The 19,091-nt window shown below is 41.0% G+C and overlaps 1 protein-coding gene across 1 annotated transcript in view; it reads right to left on the bottom strand.

Annotated features, from left to right (window-relative positions):
* Positions 1 to 321: 321 nt before the first annotated feature.
* Positions 322 to 19,091, bottom strand: part of dennd6a (DENN/MADD domain containing 6A) — a gene marked incomplete at its 5' end in the record, with an annotated part of 40,544 nt that continues 21,774 nt past the window's right edge. Inside the window, 17 exons of the mRNA XM_080845753.1 lie at positions 322 to 3,196; positions 3,299 to 3,373; positions 3,537 to 3,639; positions 4,093 to 4,202; positions 4,338 to 4,391; positions 4,473 to 4,562; positions 4,661 to 4,725; positions 4,956 to 5,021; positions 5,186 to 5,280; positions 6,796 to 6,891; positions 7,800 to 7,922; positions 9,029 to 9,084; positions 9,200 to 9,259; positions 9,358 to 9,437; positions 9,663 to 9,768; positions 10,202 to 10,282; positions 10,977 to 11,089. Coding sequence (XP_080701879.1) covers positions 3,065 to 3,196; positions 3,299 to 3,373; positions 3,537 to 3,639; positions 4,093 to 4,202; positions 4,338 to 4,391; positions 4,473 to 4,562; positions 4,661 to 4,725; positions 4,956 to 5,021; positions 5,186 to 5,280; positions 6,796 to 6,891; positions 7,800 to 7,922; positions 9,029 to 9,084; positions 9,200 to 9,259; positions 9,358 to 9,437; positions 9,663 to 9,768; positions 10,202 to 10,282; positions 10,977 to 11,089 — 1,505 coding nt within the window. The 3' untranslated portion in view covers positions 322 to 3,064. The remainder of the gene's footprint in view (positions 3,197 to 3,298; positions 3,374 to 3,536; positions 3,640 to 4,092; positions 4,203 to 4,337; positions 4,392 to 4,472; positions 4,563 to 4,660; positions 4,726 to 4,955; positions 5,022 to 5,185; positions 5,281 to 6,795; positions 6,892 to 7,799; positions 7,923 to 9,028; positions 9,085 to 9,199; positions 9,260 to 9,357; positions 9,438 to 9,662; positions 9,769 to 10,201; positions 10,283 to 10,976; positions 11,090 to 19,091) is intronic.

Genomic DNA, 19,091 nt, shown 5'->3' with positions numbered 1-19,091 from the left:
TGAATGAATCCGAAGAAGTTTTTGACATCAAGTTGTGGAACTGCATGGACAAGGCAGCCACTTTAACCCATGTTACCCTTAACCCAAATCTATTGATCGATTTAAAATTGCAGTAAAAGCATGTCATTTCCAGTAATTAAACAACACCAGGGGGAAAAAAAGACACCAGATTACATATCACTGTACTGTCAGTTTATTTACAAATGAAAAATATTCGTCATGAGTATGGTTGTAGCAAAGAAATATTATTGTACAGGTGGAATAGTTACAGAATACAATACATTATGGGTTCAACAGAGAACACCATTAATGCCAATTTATTTTCTCCACTTGAAAGTATAGATAGTTTCTGTGCTTTAGTTTACATTATTGTTGTGGTTCTTAATGAGCCAATCCTGCCCATTTACGATACTTCACATTCCACGCTAACAACATCTATAAGCATTAACAGCTCACATAATTTAATATAAAAAATTTGTTCATAGAATAGTGAAAAACTATCATAAATGGGACAGTGGTTCTGTAAGACAGCAAGTCATTACATTTCTATAGTAGAGTATGAGAATAGACCTCTATATAAAATTCAAGCATGTTAAAATACATTTTCCTCTTTAAATATAAAATATGTGGTTGTCCAACAACCAGCTGTCACAGGTTCAGTTTACTACCTTTTAGTTTATACTTTTTCTGCCATGTGAAAAAATTCCCCACATTAGAAATTGGAATAATTCATCATTTGCTCTACAGAAAAAACAAAGCTCATGGAGACAGGGAATCTGATAATCTTTTTCTGATGAAATATTCACTTCAAACTGCACACTTAAAACATCCGAGTGGTTATAATCTTTGGTGGTTCCAGGTGTCACTTGCCATAACTCAAACCATTACTGACGATAAAATAACCTCGGGGAGCTTGCGTTTCTTTACTTTTCTCCACACTATCACAATCCACCTGGGGTTGGTACTCTAAGACGGGACATCGGACATCACATTAGCCACAAACTGTGGGAGTGACTGGTAAAGACTCCTGTTACCGACGGTCCATTTAAAACAGTAAAGCAGATGAACAAATAGATCATGAATGCTTTATCATTATGCCAGACCCACATGGTTTGTTGAAGTAAGCTGGAAACCAGAGCACCAACTGAAACATTGTAAAAATAATTTTAAAAGGCAATAATGCATATACAGTATTGTAGACAAGAAACCTTAGATGAATCGTAAAAGGCACCGGTAGTTGAAAGGTAAACATAAACTCTCCTTCAACCCATACCTTAAACAAAGGAATGACTAACCATGCAATTAGTATGAATTCAAGCTGCAATTACCTACAGTGACAGTACACTTAGAGAATGTTATTGCTGATATTAGATGCTGAAGCAGTATATGAGCACTTGCCAAAAGGTGATGACTAAGAGGAGGCAGACCCTAGTGCAATGTAATCAACACAGTGCCATTGGTTAAGATGCCAACTCCTGCCCTTTTCTGAGGAATGTATGAAGGGCTGCCTACAGTCTGTATATGCCTGTAGAGCATCTAATCAGACACAAGGTTGATATCAGCCATCATTGAGGCACATCGACAAAAACACACATCAAATCATCCTTTTTGTGCACATACAACATCCAACACATAAACAGATTATTACTTCAGGCTTTGACAAATGTCAAAGTTTCCAAAGAGGATTAGCTCATCCACTATATCTAGTCAAATACAATGACAGCAGGAACATTTTATTTATTTTCCCTTTGCAGGTGAATTTATGATGACTCAAGCTTTAAATGAAGAGGTTTCTTGAGAAATACAGTATAGCTTTTTAAAGGGGAACTTTGTTATTTTTAAAAACCTGGGCTCTACTTTCCCGTCTTTTTTTGGTCAACATTTTTACAAAGGAAATTGAAATATGTCCAGTATTAAGTAAGAACACTATTACCAGCAACAGCAAAACAGCTTTACGACAAATCCTATTGGGCATGCATCCGCTTCAAAGTAAAGCGAGACTAAGATAGACCTGTGTCTGTTTACCTCAATAAGACAAACTGTAGAAAATGACTCAATACTGGACTGATTTCGATTGTTTTTGTCCCTAGTGGAATGTGGACCTAAGAAGATGAAAATAGGGTCCAAGTTTAAAAATCCCAAAGTTTCCCTTTAGATCAATTCCATAATGAACCCTGCACTGGAAATAAGCTGCGTTTAACAATAGGTTGCTACATCCACAACAAGAGTTGATAAACTCTTGAAAGATAACAGGAGTTTGGTTAGTGTTTCCTTTTTTAGAACTTGTGGTCGGCATATTTAACAATATAGCAAGATTCTTATGCACAATCTATAAATTATTAAGAATTAGTAGATGTCAACTATTACCAATCATATACTCAATGTACATAGCTGGTTCATTTTATTGCTTTTCCCCCCATCCTCTCACTTCCCTGTGCTGGTCATGTAACTTCAAGTTACATCACCAGATTGAGATTTTAATTTGGCTGAGCCTCCTTATTCCAAACAGTAGTTCTGAAAAATTCTGTAGAACAGTTCTCTACTATCATAATTCATAAGTTGCACATCGTCAAACTCATGTATCTTTGTCACTTTATAAACATACAGCCAGTCTCTGAAGCTGTGTCATAAAGTCGAAAACAATCGTGGGGATCCCAAGCCTCATCTCAATCTTGCTCTGCCAACCAATCTATTTTGTTTACCAGTAAGAATTAGAGGGCTTGAAAAGTTTTGACATTTTTCTGGCCCAGGCCAGCTTGCGTGCATGACAGTACGTTTAACGCTTTCTTTCACACCATGTATTTGTGCAGAGTAGATTAACGCCATCTGGCTCTCATTGTCTGGGGATATGTCCTTAGAATAGCTTGCTTTGTTACCAGCATCCCACTAGTCTGTGGAAACAAGTGCACTTAAAATCCTGGTTTAAAAAATAATAATAATAAAAAACAATAACAAAAAGGAAATGTCCACAGGTCATTAGGGGTCTTGGCCTGCTCTGATTTAGAGTTAATCCACTGCATCCATCCAGTTGCAACAGTGGGGTTAGAGACAAGAGGGTTACGTTTCAGAGGGTGACTGGCTTATGCAAGATGCCCTGCAGGTCCTCAGGGAGGGAATGGATGATGGACTCAATGTGGCTTTGGAGTTTGGCCAGGGTACCTGCTCGAACAGGCAGCTGCTCTCTCTCTGCTTGTGTCTAAGGGACAACACCCCCCACCCCAAACAAATATCAATTTATTTCTGAGAGTAAAGCTGCAGACAACATAGCTGAATAGAATTCACAGGTACTGAAACCTACCAGTTTGTCCTTCAGCTTTAGCACTAGGTCCACGGCCTCCACTTCAGTGTGTTTCTGAATCCGTAGCTGAAGATCCTTAGTGAGTATGCAGGGGAATAGAGGTAGATAGGTGAGAAAGATTGAAAAAAAAAAAAAATAGAGAGATTCACCTAACCGAGACATACAATGTTGGCGTTGATGACCTTGACAGATCTATTCTGAATCTTTCGCAGTACACATAAGAATTCTTTATGCTCACCTCTTCACAGAGTGCCTCCAGGTGCAGGGCCTCTAGTTTTTGCATCATTTCTTTCCTGCGGTTCCGGAACCATCCATCAAAGTTGGGGGACTTAAGAAATTGCCTACACAAGAGGAGGGCATTACTCAGACAGTAGCCAAGGTCACTGAGGAAAGGCATGCTGCTAGATCAGCAATTCTAAGATTTGTGACTAGGCCATCGGTGGATGTCTGAATGGATATTCGTGTGACCACAACGTTCAGTGGTCCCTAAGAAAGACCATTAAATTACATTATTTTGGTCCCTAAGAGAGGCCATTAAATTACTATATTTTGGTCCCCAAGAGAGACTATTAAATACTATATTCTGGTATGTTGTCAAACCAATGAGGGATGCTCCACCACATTCAATACCACATTCCATCACAACTGTTATTGTTACTTTCACAGAACAATCCAATAAAAGGAATTTCAAAAAACTGGCATCATCATTTGAAAGAAGCTGTAGCTCCTAACCCCACTAATCCCAATGAAATCCCACCCCAAATGCTCTGAGGCACTCAGTAGCAGGACGGTACCTGTAGAGGCCAATCCAGTCCCCCTTGAGCCGAGACGTGAGTTGTGGACCGGCTTTCTCCAGCGTTTTCATGAACTCTTCTTGAATGAAGGGACGTAACTGAGGGGGGCTCTATTCAAGAAAGGGAAGCCAGCGGGGGGAGGGGGGGGGCATCTGAACATTAATGTATCTGAATATCTAAGCCTCCACACATATTTCATCCTCTTATTTAAGTGAAGCTGTTCTCAAGAGAAAACATCACAATACCTTCCATGGAGTGATACTCTTCTGTAGGGGCATCAGACTGGCAACGTATCGCTCCTAAGTAGAGAGATGACACCACTGTTACTTGATGTTTCTGTATTTAGAGCATTCTTAATCCCACTGCAGGACTGATCTTACCAGTGGTATGATGAAGCTTTGGGTTAGCTCTAAGAAATACCGCCGCAGAATTGCATTCTGGGCTGCAGACGGACGTTTTTGCTGAACACCCTAGGACACAGCAAGAACAAACAATGATAAAGGATTGGCACACTAAAAACATGGGGGCAAGGAAACAAATGTTGTCAAGTTGTTAAGTTGTCAGTCACCTTCTGTAGCTGTTTGATGATGTCCTCATCTTTGTTCAAGAATGGTTTGTATGCACTGTACACACCTACAGGACATTTCAGACAATGACTGACAACCCGCAATCATTTTGTAATGTGTAATGTTAACGAAGAACATAAATATTCAGTTATGAGCGGTCACAAATGTCACTTTTACTGAAAGTTACCATGCTCATCATATTTGTTACAAAATTCTCTATATAGCCATGTAAGAAGCTTGTTAAGTTTGGCCTTGACTAGGGGAGACAAGTCACTGAGGGCACTAAGGACACTGCACCTGGTTTAGAGTCCAGAGTCTTCAGGTTTTTCAGTTTCTTCACTTTCATCTGTTTGGCCATCTCACCTTCAAGAGGTAAAGGGATCTAACTTAAAAAAGATTTCATACAAAACCTCATACCTTAAAAAAGTTGTACAAGTGTGGAATGGCAACTCTAAAGACTGTGGCACCCACGTTGCCGTGGAATGTTATGAATACACAACACTGGAAATATGGTGAAGAACAAGTACCTGTCTGCCTTATGTCTCCAATCCGGATGATGTGAGGCCAGTGCTGGAGGGTTTTGGCAAAGAAAGGATTTGTCACGCCAAGAATGACAGATGGCCTAGAGTATGGGAGGACATACATAAGCAACCAAACACACACTCATTATTTACCTCTGGAAATGACCTCCAATCCCTACAGTGGGTCCCTATGAACAGACCTCGACCATACATATATTATATTTCATGCTGTGCCACTGTAAGAGACCACTGCAGAGAAGAAAAGACACCTCTTCATCCTTTCTCCATCCAATCCAGAGATTGGACAGCACAGAGGTATAAGCACAACACTAATATTGAGGCACCCAGACAGTACTAACCCAGATGACTGTAATCTACTGTAATATGAGAAATCAGGTTTGTGTGTTTGGCAACCATCTACACTACATTTCGGAGCACACAACAATACTTTCATACGTGATATGGTCAGTTAGTGAGCTACTCCTATATTAAAATCTCGATATGCAAAATCCTTCTCTAAACATACCATCCTTCCATACTTTATGAAAAAAAGTCAGCAGCCTACATAGCATCACCTGTTCTGATTTCTAAAAAAGCCATTTAGATTGTGTTCGTGGGAAAAACCCTGTTGTTATAAAGGACAGCCATGGTCAAATTAAAATGATGAGAGGCAGAGAGAGAAAAGAATCCTGGCTCATAAAAACTTGTTTTATAGCTGTGATATGGCAAGGTGGCTGATGGACTAGTGAGGTTTGAGAGGAGGGCACTGTTCTCCAGGAGGAAGAGAAGGTAGGAGGAGGTAGAGAGAAGTGAGAGAGAGGATGGGAAAAGGATGAAGACAGACAGAAGAGAGCAGTGACAGAGAGGATGGGAGGAGGAAGAAAAGATAGACAGGAGAGAGCAGTGAACGAGAGGATGGGAGGAGAAAGAGACAGGAGAGAGCAGTGAAAGAGAGACTGGGAGGAGGATGAAGAGAGACTGGGAGGAGGATGAAGACAGACAGACAGGAGAGAGCAGTGAAAGAGAGGATGGGAGGGGGAGGAAGAGAGACTGGGAGGAGGATGAAGACAGACAGACAGGAGAGAGCAGTGAAAGAGAGGATGGGAGGAGGAAGAAGACAGACAGACAGAAGAGAGCAGTGAAAGATAGGATGGGAGGAGGAGGAAGAAGACAGACAGACAGGAGAGAGCAGTGAAAGATAGGATGAAGAGAGAGACAGGAGAGAGCAGTGAAAGAGAGGATGGGAAGAGGAAGATAGATCGAAAGGAGAGAGCAGTGAAAGAGAGGATGGGAGGGTTCTATCCAACATAACCCCTTTGGACCTAATGAACTATTGTTTGACCAGTAACGTATGACCACTGGTGGAGATGTCCTTCTGTGATATACTTCACAATACTGTTCTAACAAAGTCCTCTCAACTTCGGTCTTACAGTTAGTCAAGAATCGGTCTTTAAATAGCCTAAAAAAAGGGCAGTTTTATGTGTCAATAATTAGAGGGACACAGTAAAGAGCCACAAGAAACCACTACACACACAGAAAAAGGCGAATGAATGTCTAGGGTTTTCTGCAAGGAAACAACGGTGTCCTGGAGGAACTGAAATGAAGAGAGTACTCACGGAGCCTGTGTCCTGGTGGTGTATTCCTTGAACTCGCTGTCATGGATGGTAAAGTACGGTCTGAAGTCACTGCAGTAGCGCAGTGGTGATATGCAGCTGTTAAACAAGCAGATGTTGATGGTGAGTGTTAAACTGGACTTCTCTTTATGTTGAAAAATAGTGAGGAAACATTTCATATTAAATCCTTTTCCATTTTGACCTTTATTACATGGGGATGCCATCAGTTTGGTATTATGGCTAAGCACAGATGGCAAATAACATGAAACTGACTCTGCAAAATAAGGTGATGGTGCAATGAGCTGTAACCAGTTGCTATTTAATTGAGGCCTGTTGTATACAGACCTCATGTCAATATATGTACAGCCATAACTAGGGGGAAGGCCACCCACATCAACCCCTACGAACTGACCTATATAAGCAACATTAACCTGATCCTGATTATGACATCATTTGATTAGGTTGATGGGGTATCCAGGATGATTAATACTTTTACAATCCAAGATTGTTTGTAAAATAGCTATAAGTCTACATACAGAGTGTTCATACAAAACCATATGGAAGGCTAGGCAGCCCATCTCCCTCACATATCCTCACGCCTCACTGGAAGTCACTTTCTCAGCCCACTCCTAGGGACATCCATCCCTGCCTCTGACATTACTAACGCTTCAGACTGAAAACAGTGTTGAGGCGTGAGTGTCATTCTACATGTGTGTCGGCCACGCAGCCAGCACTAAAGACAACCTAGTAGCCACAAACAGAAGGTCGAGAGGAGTGCTGCATTGGGTGAGGAGTGCTGCATTGAGTGAGGAGTGCTGCTTTACAGCTGCAGCCATAATTCTTTTTCATTTCATTATTCCAAGATACAAGACAACTGGACTGTACATATATTTTTCTATTTTGCCAAAAGCTTTTCAATCATTTGGCTTCCCTACTGCTGGAAGTCAGTGTGCTTGCTGCAAGTGTGTTTAGGTTCTTAGCTTTGAATGAACCCTTCATCCTCTCACCTGACCAGAGCCAGCACCGTGTCTGAGGAGTCCGATGGAGAGGGCGCCATGACAACTAGCGGCTCGCCTAGCAAAACCAATTCCCACAACATCTGAATGTGAAAGAAGACTGGATGGAAACACCTAGGGAGAAATAGAAAGAGCGGAACACCAATATCAAAAAGTGGTGAGAAGAGAGCACATCCATCACCCACTCAGCTCTTATGTGTCCATCCAATATTTCAGTCTGGCCTGAGATGTTGTATTGAGAGCCAGGGAGACTATGAAGACCTGTGCGGTCTGTGATTGTTGGGGTAAAGCCCAATTCATAGTGCTGCTCAATGGAAAAATTACGCCAAATACAAATTTGTGTCTGCTACACTTGTTGCGCACATCAAAAAACTGAAATGGGGGCAGACGTTGCACTCTCTGATTGGATGGCATGGCAACTCAAAGCTCTACATTCTGGAGTGTGACCCTGGTCACAGTGTGCAGCCAAAGAACTGCTCCTCTACCATCTCCCTCATCTGTTGAACAAGAAGGTATTCCCACTATCTGCCCTTGACATATTTAGCAGTCTCGCACTCCTGATTCCAATTTTTCTTCTCCTCAATTGCATTTACTCTAAATCTCTCAAATATGCTGTTTGCACAGACATATTACTATATTAATAAAGTTACTCGTGATTAGATGTAACATTAGAACATGTAAACAAACAATAACTACATTGTCATACAAGTGGTCATAGAAACTACATGATGTTCAGTTCTGACTCCTATAGCGCCACAACATCGGTCACCCCGAAATGTGTGCTTGGACTATTAATTGGGTTTCAGTCCTTTAAGGTAGGGCTAAGATCACATTTTACTAGTTCAGCCCCTCTTTCTACAGATACCCCTCTTCACCTCTAGCATCACCCCAGACCCAGTTGAACTTCAATACTTTGCAGTAGCGCTCAGCTCTCTGAAAATTGCAAAAAGAAATGCAGCCAGGGGGCAGTACACTCAATAACATGATAAACCTGCACTTTTAAAAAGTACCACTAGTTGGTAGCAGTGAGCTTCTCAGCTGGAAAATGGACATCTGAGAAGCTCACCGCTGCCATTTTTAGCCAGGGTTTAATTTGTAGTCAGCATTAACTGTCAATCATTGTAAACATGTTATGTCACAAACTATTTATACCCAAGGAAAATTAAGCAAATAATTAACTATCAACACCATTGAAGAGGGAGAGAAGAAAATGTACTCACCTGAACAAGTCTACCTCGTGTATAGTGGGAAGAACAATTGACACAAGGGTGTCACCCTGTAACCACGTGCAGAAGAAGAGTAACGTCAAAGTTATTGAATGATCTGTGAGACAGTTATCAACATACTGATATCAGTCTGACCAACAGATTAGACAGTCATCAATCAATTACCTGTGTTGACTGCACCAGCTGAGAGGTTCCTGGCTTGTCATAACATGTAGGTATACGCAGCTGAGAGAAGAACCAAATCATAGTTATTAAGATTCATGAAGAAATGGCACACAACTAGACATGTTTTTAATGGAGAGAGAGAGAGAGAGAAGCTTTACCTTCATGACTACCCCCATGATGGGGAGACTCAGTATTTTTCCAGGGGATGGTGTGGGCCAACGATCTATGTCATTACAGGCTAAAGAACATCAGATCAGAAGAATATCAGAATTTAGACATTCAACAAAAAAATCCTTCTGTTTCCAGCCTGTTTTTCAGATGAAAGACATCAAAAACGCAAAGAAATGACACAAACCTACACAATTTTAAATTCAATTTAAACTAGAGTTACATTCAGAGCTAGTTCAAAGGGCACCATACTTCTATCGTGGGTCTTTTCTTTGCCAATTTGTCTCCTGCTTACCCGCTTCAAGGCAAGGCTCCTGCTTCTCAAAGTATTCTGGAGCTAGCAACTTCAGCAGTGAGTGAAAGAAGGTCACATATGGAAGCTTGCTGATCAGGACTAGGGACTATAAAAAACACAATTAATTTATGCTTTTCCTGACTTGATTTAGTCATGAAAAACAACGGGAAAAAAAACGGAAAAAAAAAACCTCGGAAACAGGTTCACCCTGGACTATTTTTTTTTCATTTAGTATTTTTAGTTGGAGCCAACAACAAAAACTAAATGAAAAAGTAAGCACAAGTAGGCTAGTTAATAAAATGTAATATGAAAACAAAAACTGGCACAATATAAGGATACATTATCAAAAACACACACACGGTCACCATCTTCTCTGAATCACCATGACACTTATGACATGGATGTTAACAAATATTGAGTTAAATATAAACAATTCACCAAAAGAACAGCACATCAGTGCACTACAGACACTCTAAAAAAGTTAATAATTCAAAGAAACAAACTGACACACTCACAAACTATCAGATCCGCATGCTTACCTTCTGAAAGTAGCCCCTTTTGAGTGACTTGTCCCGCACCTGCCTGAAGTAGACATAACCATAGAAATGGCCCTGGTCTCTCTAGAAAAGTAAATTGATACAAAAAAATTAATGAAAAAAAGATAAGGGCTGTCTAAAGGCCTCTATGATGGCATATTAGGGCCATTGGAGAGAAAAATGTCAGAGAGCTGGGGAAGGGGATAAAAAAAAAAATGTCCCCGAACGAGTGAGAATGTCGCAGTGGGCAGTGGATGAGAATGGCACAGTGGGCACAGTGGATGAGAATGGCACAGGTCCTTTCTAACTGCGAAGCTACACAACAGTCATTAGATTTGGCCATCCATCGTTGCCATTTAGCTTCAGCCACCGATACAACACTCCCGTTTACAGTCAACTGAACCTGCTACAAAGCCCACATCGTGTTCAATGTAAACATTCAACTTGAACCAATTTCTCAATGGCTGAGACTAAGGCAAGCTATTTTGTGAAAGTAATAAACAGCCTTTAGCCTGCCCAATCACTTTTGCACATGTTTATGATAATCTGCTATCAACTTAATTTGAAAGCCAAGAGTCTTCTATCGGCCGGGTATAGGCCTAGACATTTCACATTTCCATAGCCTACTGTTGCACCTCCTCACTAACATTTTGGTCAATGTGTGCCATTTCCTGTTCAACGATGCTGTCTATTTTTCATCATTTTTCACGTAAATGTATGACTTCTCAGAGAATTTTTATATTTTTTTCTGACAAATTTACAAATCCATGTAACTAACCTTGAGGCTGACGGGTGCATCTCGGTCACAACGGTCAAGAAAGCATCCTAGTGACAACTGCCTGCCTGATGCTTGCCGGAAACGGAAGCAGAACTGTGTGTCACCCAGGCAACCTGCCAGTAGGAAGGGGAAACAGGAAGGACATGTGTCATGAAGGTTGCCTGTCCCCTCCCAATTGATCAGATACTGGATAAAACATTAGACACACATGCTGGCACAAAAGGGAGATTTATCCTCAAGGCAGAAAACAACAGTAGATGTGTAAGTATTTCTATTTATACAATTTCTCATAGAAAATAATTTTCCTTGGTTACCTTGAACATAAAGAAATTGAATAACAATAAAAGGCCCACAGAGAAAACAATACATTTAAAATAATAATTATTCTAATAAATAAGTCATTCACAGTTATGTTATTCACAGACACTGTGACACTTGTTAGTCATAAAATGGGGGGCATATCTACATCAACTTAACAGTACGCTTGTTAACTAGATTAGAGCAGCTGAATACGGTTTTATCTTTATGTTTCACAAGAGAATTTGAGACATAAGCCCTCAAGACAAATTTGCCACTATATGTAATTTATCAAGATATATCATTCTTGGTTTTGGTGTGTCCAAACTCAAGTCGATAGCCTGAAAGCATGCAGGTTGAAAGCCACAGAGCCATTAGGACCCTGGAATCTTGGGTCAAGTTCACATACTCTCTGAAAGTCATTCCGAAGAGGAGAACACGCACGCACAGACGCACGCACGCAAGAGCGCACGCACACAGCTTTAGGGTGTTTCCTCTTTCAGAGCCACTCCTACATTCTTCAGCTCTGACAAAAAGTCAAGGAACTCAAAGCTCCTATCAGTGGCCTTTCCCCACTTGCGTGTGCATGCTTGTTTGCATGTATTTGTATGTATGCAGTGTTTGTCAGCCATTTAAGACCATATGCAATGAGCCTGCCATCCAAATAGGAATGATCATCCCATCAGAATTTGAAGATGTTAACATTTTTCTTCCAAACATTCAGAAATGATGGACAGATGAACTTTCTGGTATTACTATTTCTCACCAGAGCACAGCTCAGAGCCAGTCTTCACCAAAAAAGTTAAAGTAACTCCGAACTTGCTGATTTTGAAGACACAAAAGTTAGGAGAGCCAGTCAGGGTCAGTCCTAACTTTGGGACTACTCATGTTTTTGACTAAGAGTAAGTCCCTCAGTGCTAAAAGAAGCACCTAACTCTGGAAGAACTAAAAATGAGTAGAGAAGGCTCCCAACTCGCAAATGAACAGAAAACAGCAGTTTCCATGATTCCACGTTACAATGTTTCTGAATGCATATGCAGAATTACTGAAAAGACAACGTCTCAATCGGGAGCCACCTATTATAGAGTGTGAAACAAGTTGCAAGGGATGCAATATGTCACCACCACCCTACAGAAACAACTCACTCAGTTCCATAATTGAATTGAATTGAATTTAACTCTGTTATCATACAAATAAACTAGCTAACTCGACTTAACACAAATGTGTCAACATACAGATGTATTTTTAAAACTGCGCAAAGACACTTTGTCTGTGGCTAGCATACTTCATTATTATGGAATTTTTAGCCTGTCTACTTTTTATTTATCGTTCTTTGCAGTAAGCAATTTACTCACCTGCACAGACCTGTCACTCATCAACCGAGGTCATTGAAAATAAATTCATGCATTAGACTTGTCAGTCCTCACTTTTCCTTTTGTAAAAGGTGGTCTCAGCAGTTTTGTGAATAGGATTTAGGGGAAAACGTTTAGTGCAACTTAGAGTAAGGCCAGACTAAGGCGATTTTCATACTTTCGGGAACGTATTCGGGTTTAGTCAATCGCTGCCAGACAAAGCTGTGCTGGGCTGTTCTACGGCCACACACACCCATTGAAACTGGTGAATATGCTGTAGTACATATGCAAGGCCTGTTGGTGGCGCTGTGAAGGGTGCTACCGGAAATGGAGAAGGAGACTCGTAGAAGAAGACGACAAGTTACAACTAGTTAAGTTGGTGCAGACAGTTCAGTTTGTCGCCAAGTAGTTGACCATACTGTGCCTTATACATTTCCTAAGCTTAAATCATCATTGTTCGACCTGTATGTGATGCATTATGTGCATACCCAATGAAAGTAAGGGTTTTCATGAAGTTGCTACTGTGATAGATCGTGTGTATTAAATACCACATTTTGGGCTACCTTCTAGTGCTATTAGTAGTGATTAGCACGCTAAGCGGAGATTTAGCTATGTTCTGTTCTTATGTTGATACGCTGTAATAAAGATATGTTCAATCCTGCTAAGATTTCGACTGGATGAGATATGAATGAGATCCATGTTGCCTAGTGTAATGTCCACTATTAAATGTATCTGGTAATATTAGTTGTGTAATTCAGTGCAGTGTAAATTAGTCCCCATAAAGAAGACTGCTTTGGTAACTCAGTGAATAAAACGTGCCCTTCTTAAATCGTTGTTTGCCAGCCATAAACAGAACAGAAGACTTACATTTTTTTGTTTTTATTGCGATTGGGAAGATGTACGTGACTACTTGACAGCTTCCAGCGTTCACGTGGGATAATTACGTCATCAGATTCGCGGATTCAAACCCGATTTGCGGCCAGACAGGCCCTGATAGCAGGGTAGATTGCAACCTTCCCACTCTGGAGAGGGGATTCTAACCTTGACGGAAAGTAACGCTCCAAATGGCAGATTTATCTGGCCGGGAGGCCAGTTTGTCAAGTTATTTTCCGCAAAAGTATGAAAATCCGCTTAGTGTGGCCTGCCCTTTAGGTCACTGCCTAACTAAACCGATTTTCATACTTTCTGGAACGGAACCTTGACAAACTGGCCTCCCGGCCAGACAAATCTGCCTTTTGGAGCGTCTCTTAGAGCAAGGCCACACTAAGCGGATTTTCATACTTTCCGGAACGTAACCTTGACAAACTGGCCTCCCGGCCAGATAAATCTGCCATTTGGAGCGTTACTTTCCGTCAAGGTTAGAATCCCCTCTCCAGAGTGGGAAGGTTGCAATCTACCCTGCTATCAGGGCCTGTCTGGCCGCAAATCGGGTTTGAATCCACGAATCTGATGACGTAATTATCCCACGTGAACGCTGGAAGCTGTCAAGTAGTCACGTACATCTTCCCAATGGCAATAAAAACAAAAAAATGTAAGTCTTCTGTTCTGTTTATGGCTGGCAAACAACGATCTAAGAAGGGCACGTTTTATTCACTGAGTTACCAAAGCAGTCTTCTTTATGGGGACTAATTTACACTGCACTGAATTACACAACTAATATTACTAGATACATATAATAGTGGACATTACACTAGGCAACATGGATCTCATTCATATCTCATCCAGTCGAAATCTTAGCAGGATTGAACACATCTTTATTACAGCGTATCAACATAAGAACAGAACATAGCTAAATCTCCGCTTAGCGTGCTAATCACTACTAATAGCACTAGAAGGTAGCCCAAAATGTGGTATTTAATACACACGATCTATCACAGTAGCAACTTCATGAAAACCCTTACTTTCATTAGGTATGCACATAATGCATCACATACAGGTCGAACAATGATGATTTAAGCATAGGAAATGTATAAGGCACAGTATGGTCAACTACTTGTCGACAAACTGAACTGTCACTAACTTAACTAGTTGTAACTTGTCGTCGTCTTCTTCTCCATTTCCGGTAGCACCCTTCACAGCGCCACCAACAGGCCTTGCATATGTACTACAGCATATTCACCAGTTTCAATGGGTGTCTGTGGCCGTAGCGCAGCACAGCTTTGTCTGGCCGCGATTGACTAACCCCGAATACGTTCCGGAAAGTATGAAAATCGGCTTAGGCCAAGGCCAGACTAAGCGGATTTTCATACTTTCCGGAACGTATTCGGGGTTAGTCAATCGCGGCCAGACAAAGCTGTGCTGCGCTGTTTTACGGCCACACACACCCATTGAAACTAGTGAATATGCTGTAGTACATATGCAAGGCCTGTTGGTGGCGCTGTGAAGGGTGCTACCGGAAATGGAGAAGAAGACTCGTAGAAGAAGACGACAAGTTACAACTAGTTAAGTTGGTGACAGTTCAGTTTGTCGCCAAGTAGTTGACCATACTGTGCCTTATACATTTCCTATGCTTAAATCATCATTGTTCGACCTGTATGTGATGCATTATGTGCATACCTAATGAAAGTAAGGGTTTTCATGAAGTTGCTGCTGTGATAGATCGTGTGTATTAAATACCACATTTTGGGCTACCTTCTAGTGCTATTAGTAGTGATTAGCACGCTAAGCGGAGATTTAGCTATGTTCTGTTCTTATGTTGATACGCTGTAATAAAGATGTGTTCAATCCTGCTAAGATTTCGACTGGATGAGATATGAATGAGATCCATGTTGCCTAGTGTAATGTCCACTATTATATGTATCTAGTAATATTAGTTGTGTAATTCAGTGCAGTGTAAATTAGTCCCCATAAAGAAGACTGCTTTGGTAACTCAGTGAATAAAACGTGCCCTTCTTAGATCGTTGTTTGCCAGCCATAAACAGAACAGAAGACTTACATTTTTTTGTTTTTATTGCGAATGGGAAGATGTACGTGACTACTTGACAGCCTCCAGCGTTCACGTGGGATAATTACTTCATCAGATTCGCGGATTCAAACCCGATTTGCGGCCAGACAGGCCCTGATAGCAGGGTAGATTGCAACCTTCCCACTCTGGAGAGGGGATTCTAACCTTGACGGAAAGTAACGCTCCAAATGGCAGATTTATCTGGCCGGGAGGCCAGTTTGTCAAGGTTACGTTCCGGAAAGTATGAAAATCCGCTTAGTGTGGCCTTGCTCTTAGTCTGGCAGTGGCCTTAGTGGCAAGATAAAAAACTTTGTGGATAAAGGCCGAGATGTCAGTGTGTGCTCAAACTTTAGTTTAGATTTAGATTTGTGAGAAAACCAACAGGGTGTGACTGATGGATTAGTTCATCGTCCTCTTTAACTGCTTGTATAGGTGTACAAAGTGTGTCTATAAAAAGCAGCCCTTACTGCTAATCCTGCTCAGCACTCTGGTCCTCCTGCACACACCCCACACTGACCTCCCTCCTCTGTGGTAGCCTTTTGGCTGTGGGAACCAGGTCACTAAAAGCTCAGGGTGGTTACTACCGACACAAGGGTTAAGGAGGCAGTAATGCTCTGGAGGTGACCAGTGACGTGGGCAACAGAGGTTCCCCTTCTCTCTGCTGCAATAAATAATAGGATCTGCCGCTGAACCACGGAGATTGGTTTCATTTCAACAATAATGACACTCAGTTTATGAAACACAGAATAAGAAGTAGATTTCCTTTGTGCACACCCATACATAAGAGTTCCGTGTTGGTGATGAATGGTGGATGCAAGGGAGCAAGGGTTGTAATTTGGGACGCATCATCAGTAGTGTTCCCTTAGTTCATTGGAGTGTTTCGGCCTTGACACTAGACACCCTCGCCAAGATGGCCAGCTACAGGGTGATCAGACCTGAGATTGCTTCATTCCCAATTAGTCATGAGAGTCATGTTGAATGGCAGACATCTCATGGGACTATGCATGGCAGGGACGTCCTTTTCCCTGAGTCAAGCCTAAGCTGGCAAACACACAAACTTACAATGTTCTTCTACTCCCTTTTCAGCTATCCATAACTTCACCATTAGGGACAAGGACTGCATTAATGCACAACTAAATAACAAACATTTTATTCTGACTAGACTTGATTGTGTTCAAGAGGCTGGGCCAATGCTTACATGCCTTCCCTCTGCTTTCCAGTGAATATCACCATCTCTTACTTTCCTCATGGAAAAACAACAGGACGGGGCAGCACTCCAATGCCAAACCAGATGTCTGACAAAGTCATCACTAAGTCAGAACTATAAAGCCATCTTGAAATCATCTGGGTGGCATTCCTGTATATTTGACTTACTCTCTCTCTCTCTCTCTCTCCCACTTTCTCCCTCATGCTGACACAGTAAAAAACTCCAAAAAGTGGTAAAATATATTACCTCTTTACATATTTCTCATTATGATGGCATGGACCTCATTGCTGTGGCAACCCACATGCCTTTCTATTGACCCAAGTGATTCTAAAATCACCCACAGTGCACAAGCTACAAGGCAAGTTCACATCTATGTGCCAAATTTCCATACAACTCGTTCCCACACACAGAGGCATCTATACAATGACTGACTGTGGTACTCCAGAGGAGACACCTCGCCTATTCTGGAGAAAGCTGGCACTACATTTCATCTTGAAAGATTAACTGGGTAGCTGCCGAGGTATCCAACCTTTGAACTGGACAATAACTGAGGTTACACAACAGAATAGGTTACATAATGGGTGCTTTACATAAATAAACTAAAAAGTTCTGAAACGTTATTTCAGTCGATTATTCAATCCCTTTAACAATATCAATTATTATATTCTTGGAAAGCCTGATTAGTCACCTTTACAACAAGGCACAACTTGTGAGGTTCGTGCATTCGTGGAATGAGCAACACAGCTAACCGTGTGGGTAGTAAGAATATAAGAATATAAACATTAAGAATAGAGTTTGCTGACCTAGCAGAGTTCAGTCCTTACTAGGAGTCTTTAAACAGATCAGAGATGTATTTGGGGCCTAAACCCAGAACTACTTGCTAACTAACTGGAAGCCAGGGTAAAGATTTTAGACTTGAGTTATGTGCTCTGGTCTCTTGGTCCTGGATAAAACTCTAGCAGGAGCATTTTGAATGAGCTGCAGCTGTTTTTTGGTCTTTAAGGGTCACGAGACACTTATTTATGGATATTTTTAAGATGATAAGGGCGTGATGGCTGGTTAAAGTGGGTCAAGTTCAAGTTCAAAGTACTTTATTGTCATTGTCACAAAACAACAAGACAGACGAGGCAGCATCAGACAGCTAATAAACATTAAGTCTATGAAGACATTAGGATTTAAAACTCTGTGCTCAAGAGTCGAGGTATCTACAAATGCTAATTCTCTTCGCTTTGCTGGCAACCACAATGATCAGTTTTGTCCTTATTTAGTTGATGAAAATGTGGGCTCTTCCAATTATTGATTTGCTCTAAACATTGACAGAATGGGTCTTTTGAGCTGTAGTCATCTGGTGAGAGAGACAGATATGCCTGTGTATCATCTGCATAACAATAATGATCAATATTGTTGTTCTGTAGAATTTGGCCCAAGGGCTGCATGTAAGATGGAACAGAAGAGGTCCTACAAGCTTCAGTCCGAGTTCCGCCCTCCAAAGCCTTCACACCATGTCCTCAGTAGTAGGAAAGAATAGAAAAAATCTCACGTGATGAGTCAATCAAATTGATCTATTTCTACGATGTGGATATAGGAACATTACCGGCCAAGAAAGGTTAGTTTGATACAACGTGGTAAATGCTAGCAAGCAGGGTCGGAAGCCATTTCACTTCACTTGGGCAGTTCTGTTAACCCAGAGCAGCTTTGCTGATGTTTACAAATAATCGATTTATTTGATTTACCTTGTTTTATAGTGGCATTACTTGTAGCAAAGTTTAAGCAAGAAATATGGTTTCAAAATGACCTAGCTGTCTTAAAAAGTGGGCATTTAAAAGCTATAACAGTTTATCCACCCACATCATTCTTTCTTTAGTTTCACATCTTTAGTTATGTAGTTTGACGTACTCATGTAACGAGTCACCGTACACATTAATATTAATATTTAGAAACACGTACAGGGTTTTAATGAGTTGTAGAAGTTAAAATAGACAAATATCTGTCTCGAAACCGTTGGTTTGGGTAAGGTCATACATAAAGTTAATCTATAAATAGACTTAGGATGTCGTTATTTTTAACAAACTGGCCGATAACCAACATTACTACGACATTTAAGAGCGCTCAAGGATGTTATGCACACGACTTGAGCCTAGTTTTCAAGGTAATGAGCTGTCAGAATGTTGGAAATCTCTCTACATTGGGCAGATATTCTGGCATTAAGTGGGAAGGGCTGAATTTGTGAGAAATCGTTGTTGATTACGTTCACATCAACTCTACAGACATCCTTGGATTTAAATAGCTTGCTGGGCATTTCTGTATGAACATCC

The sequence above is a fragment of the Sprattus sprattus genome (assembly GCF_963457725.1).
Source record: "Sprattus sprattus genome assembly, chromosome: 10".
NCBI classification, from domain to species: Eukaryota; Metazoa; Chordata; class Actinopteri; order Clupeiformes; family Clupeidae; genus Sprattus; species Sprattus sprattus.
This window is presented reverse-complemented; position numbering and strand designations above follow the sequence as displayed.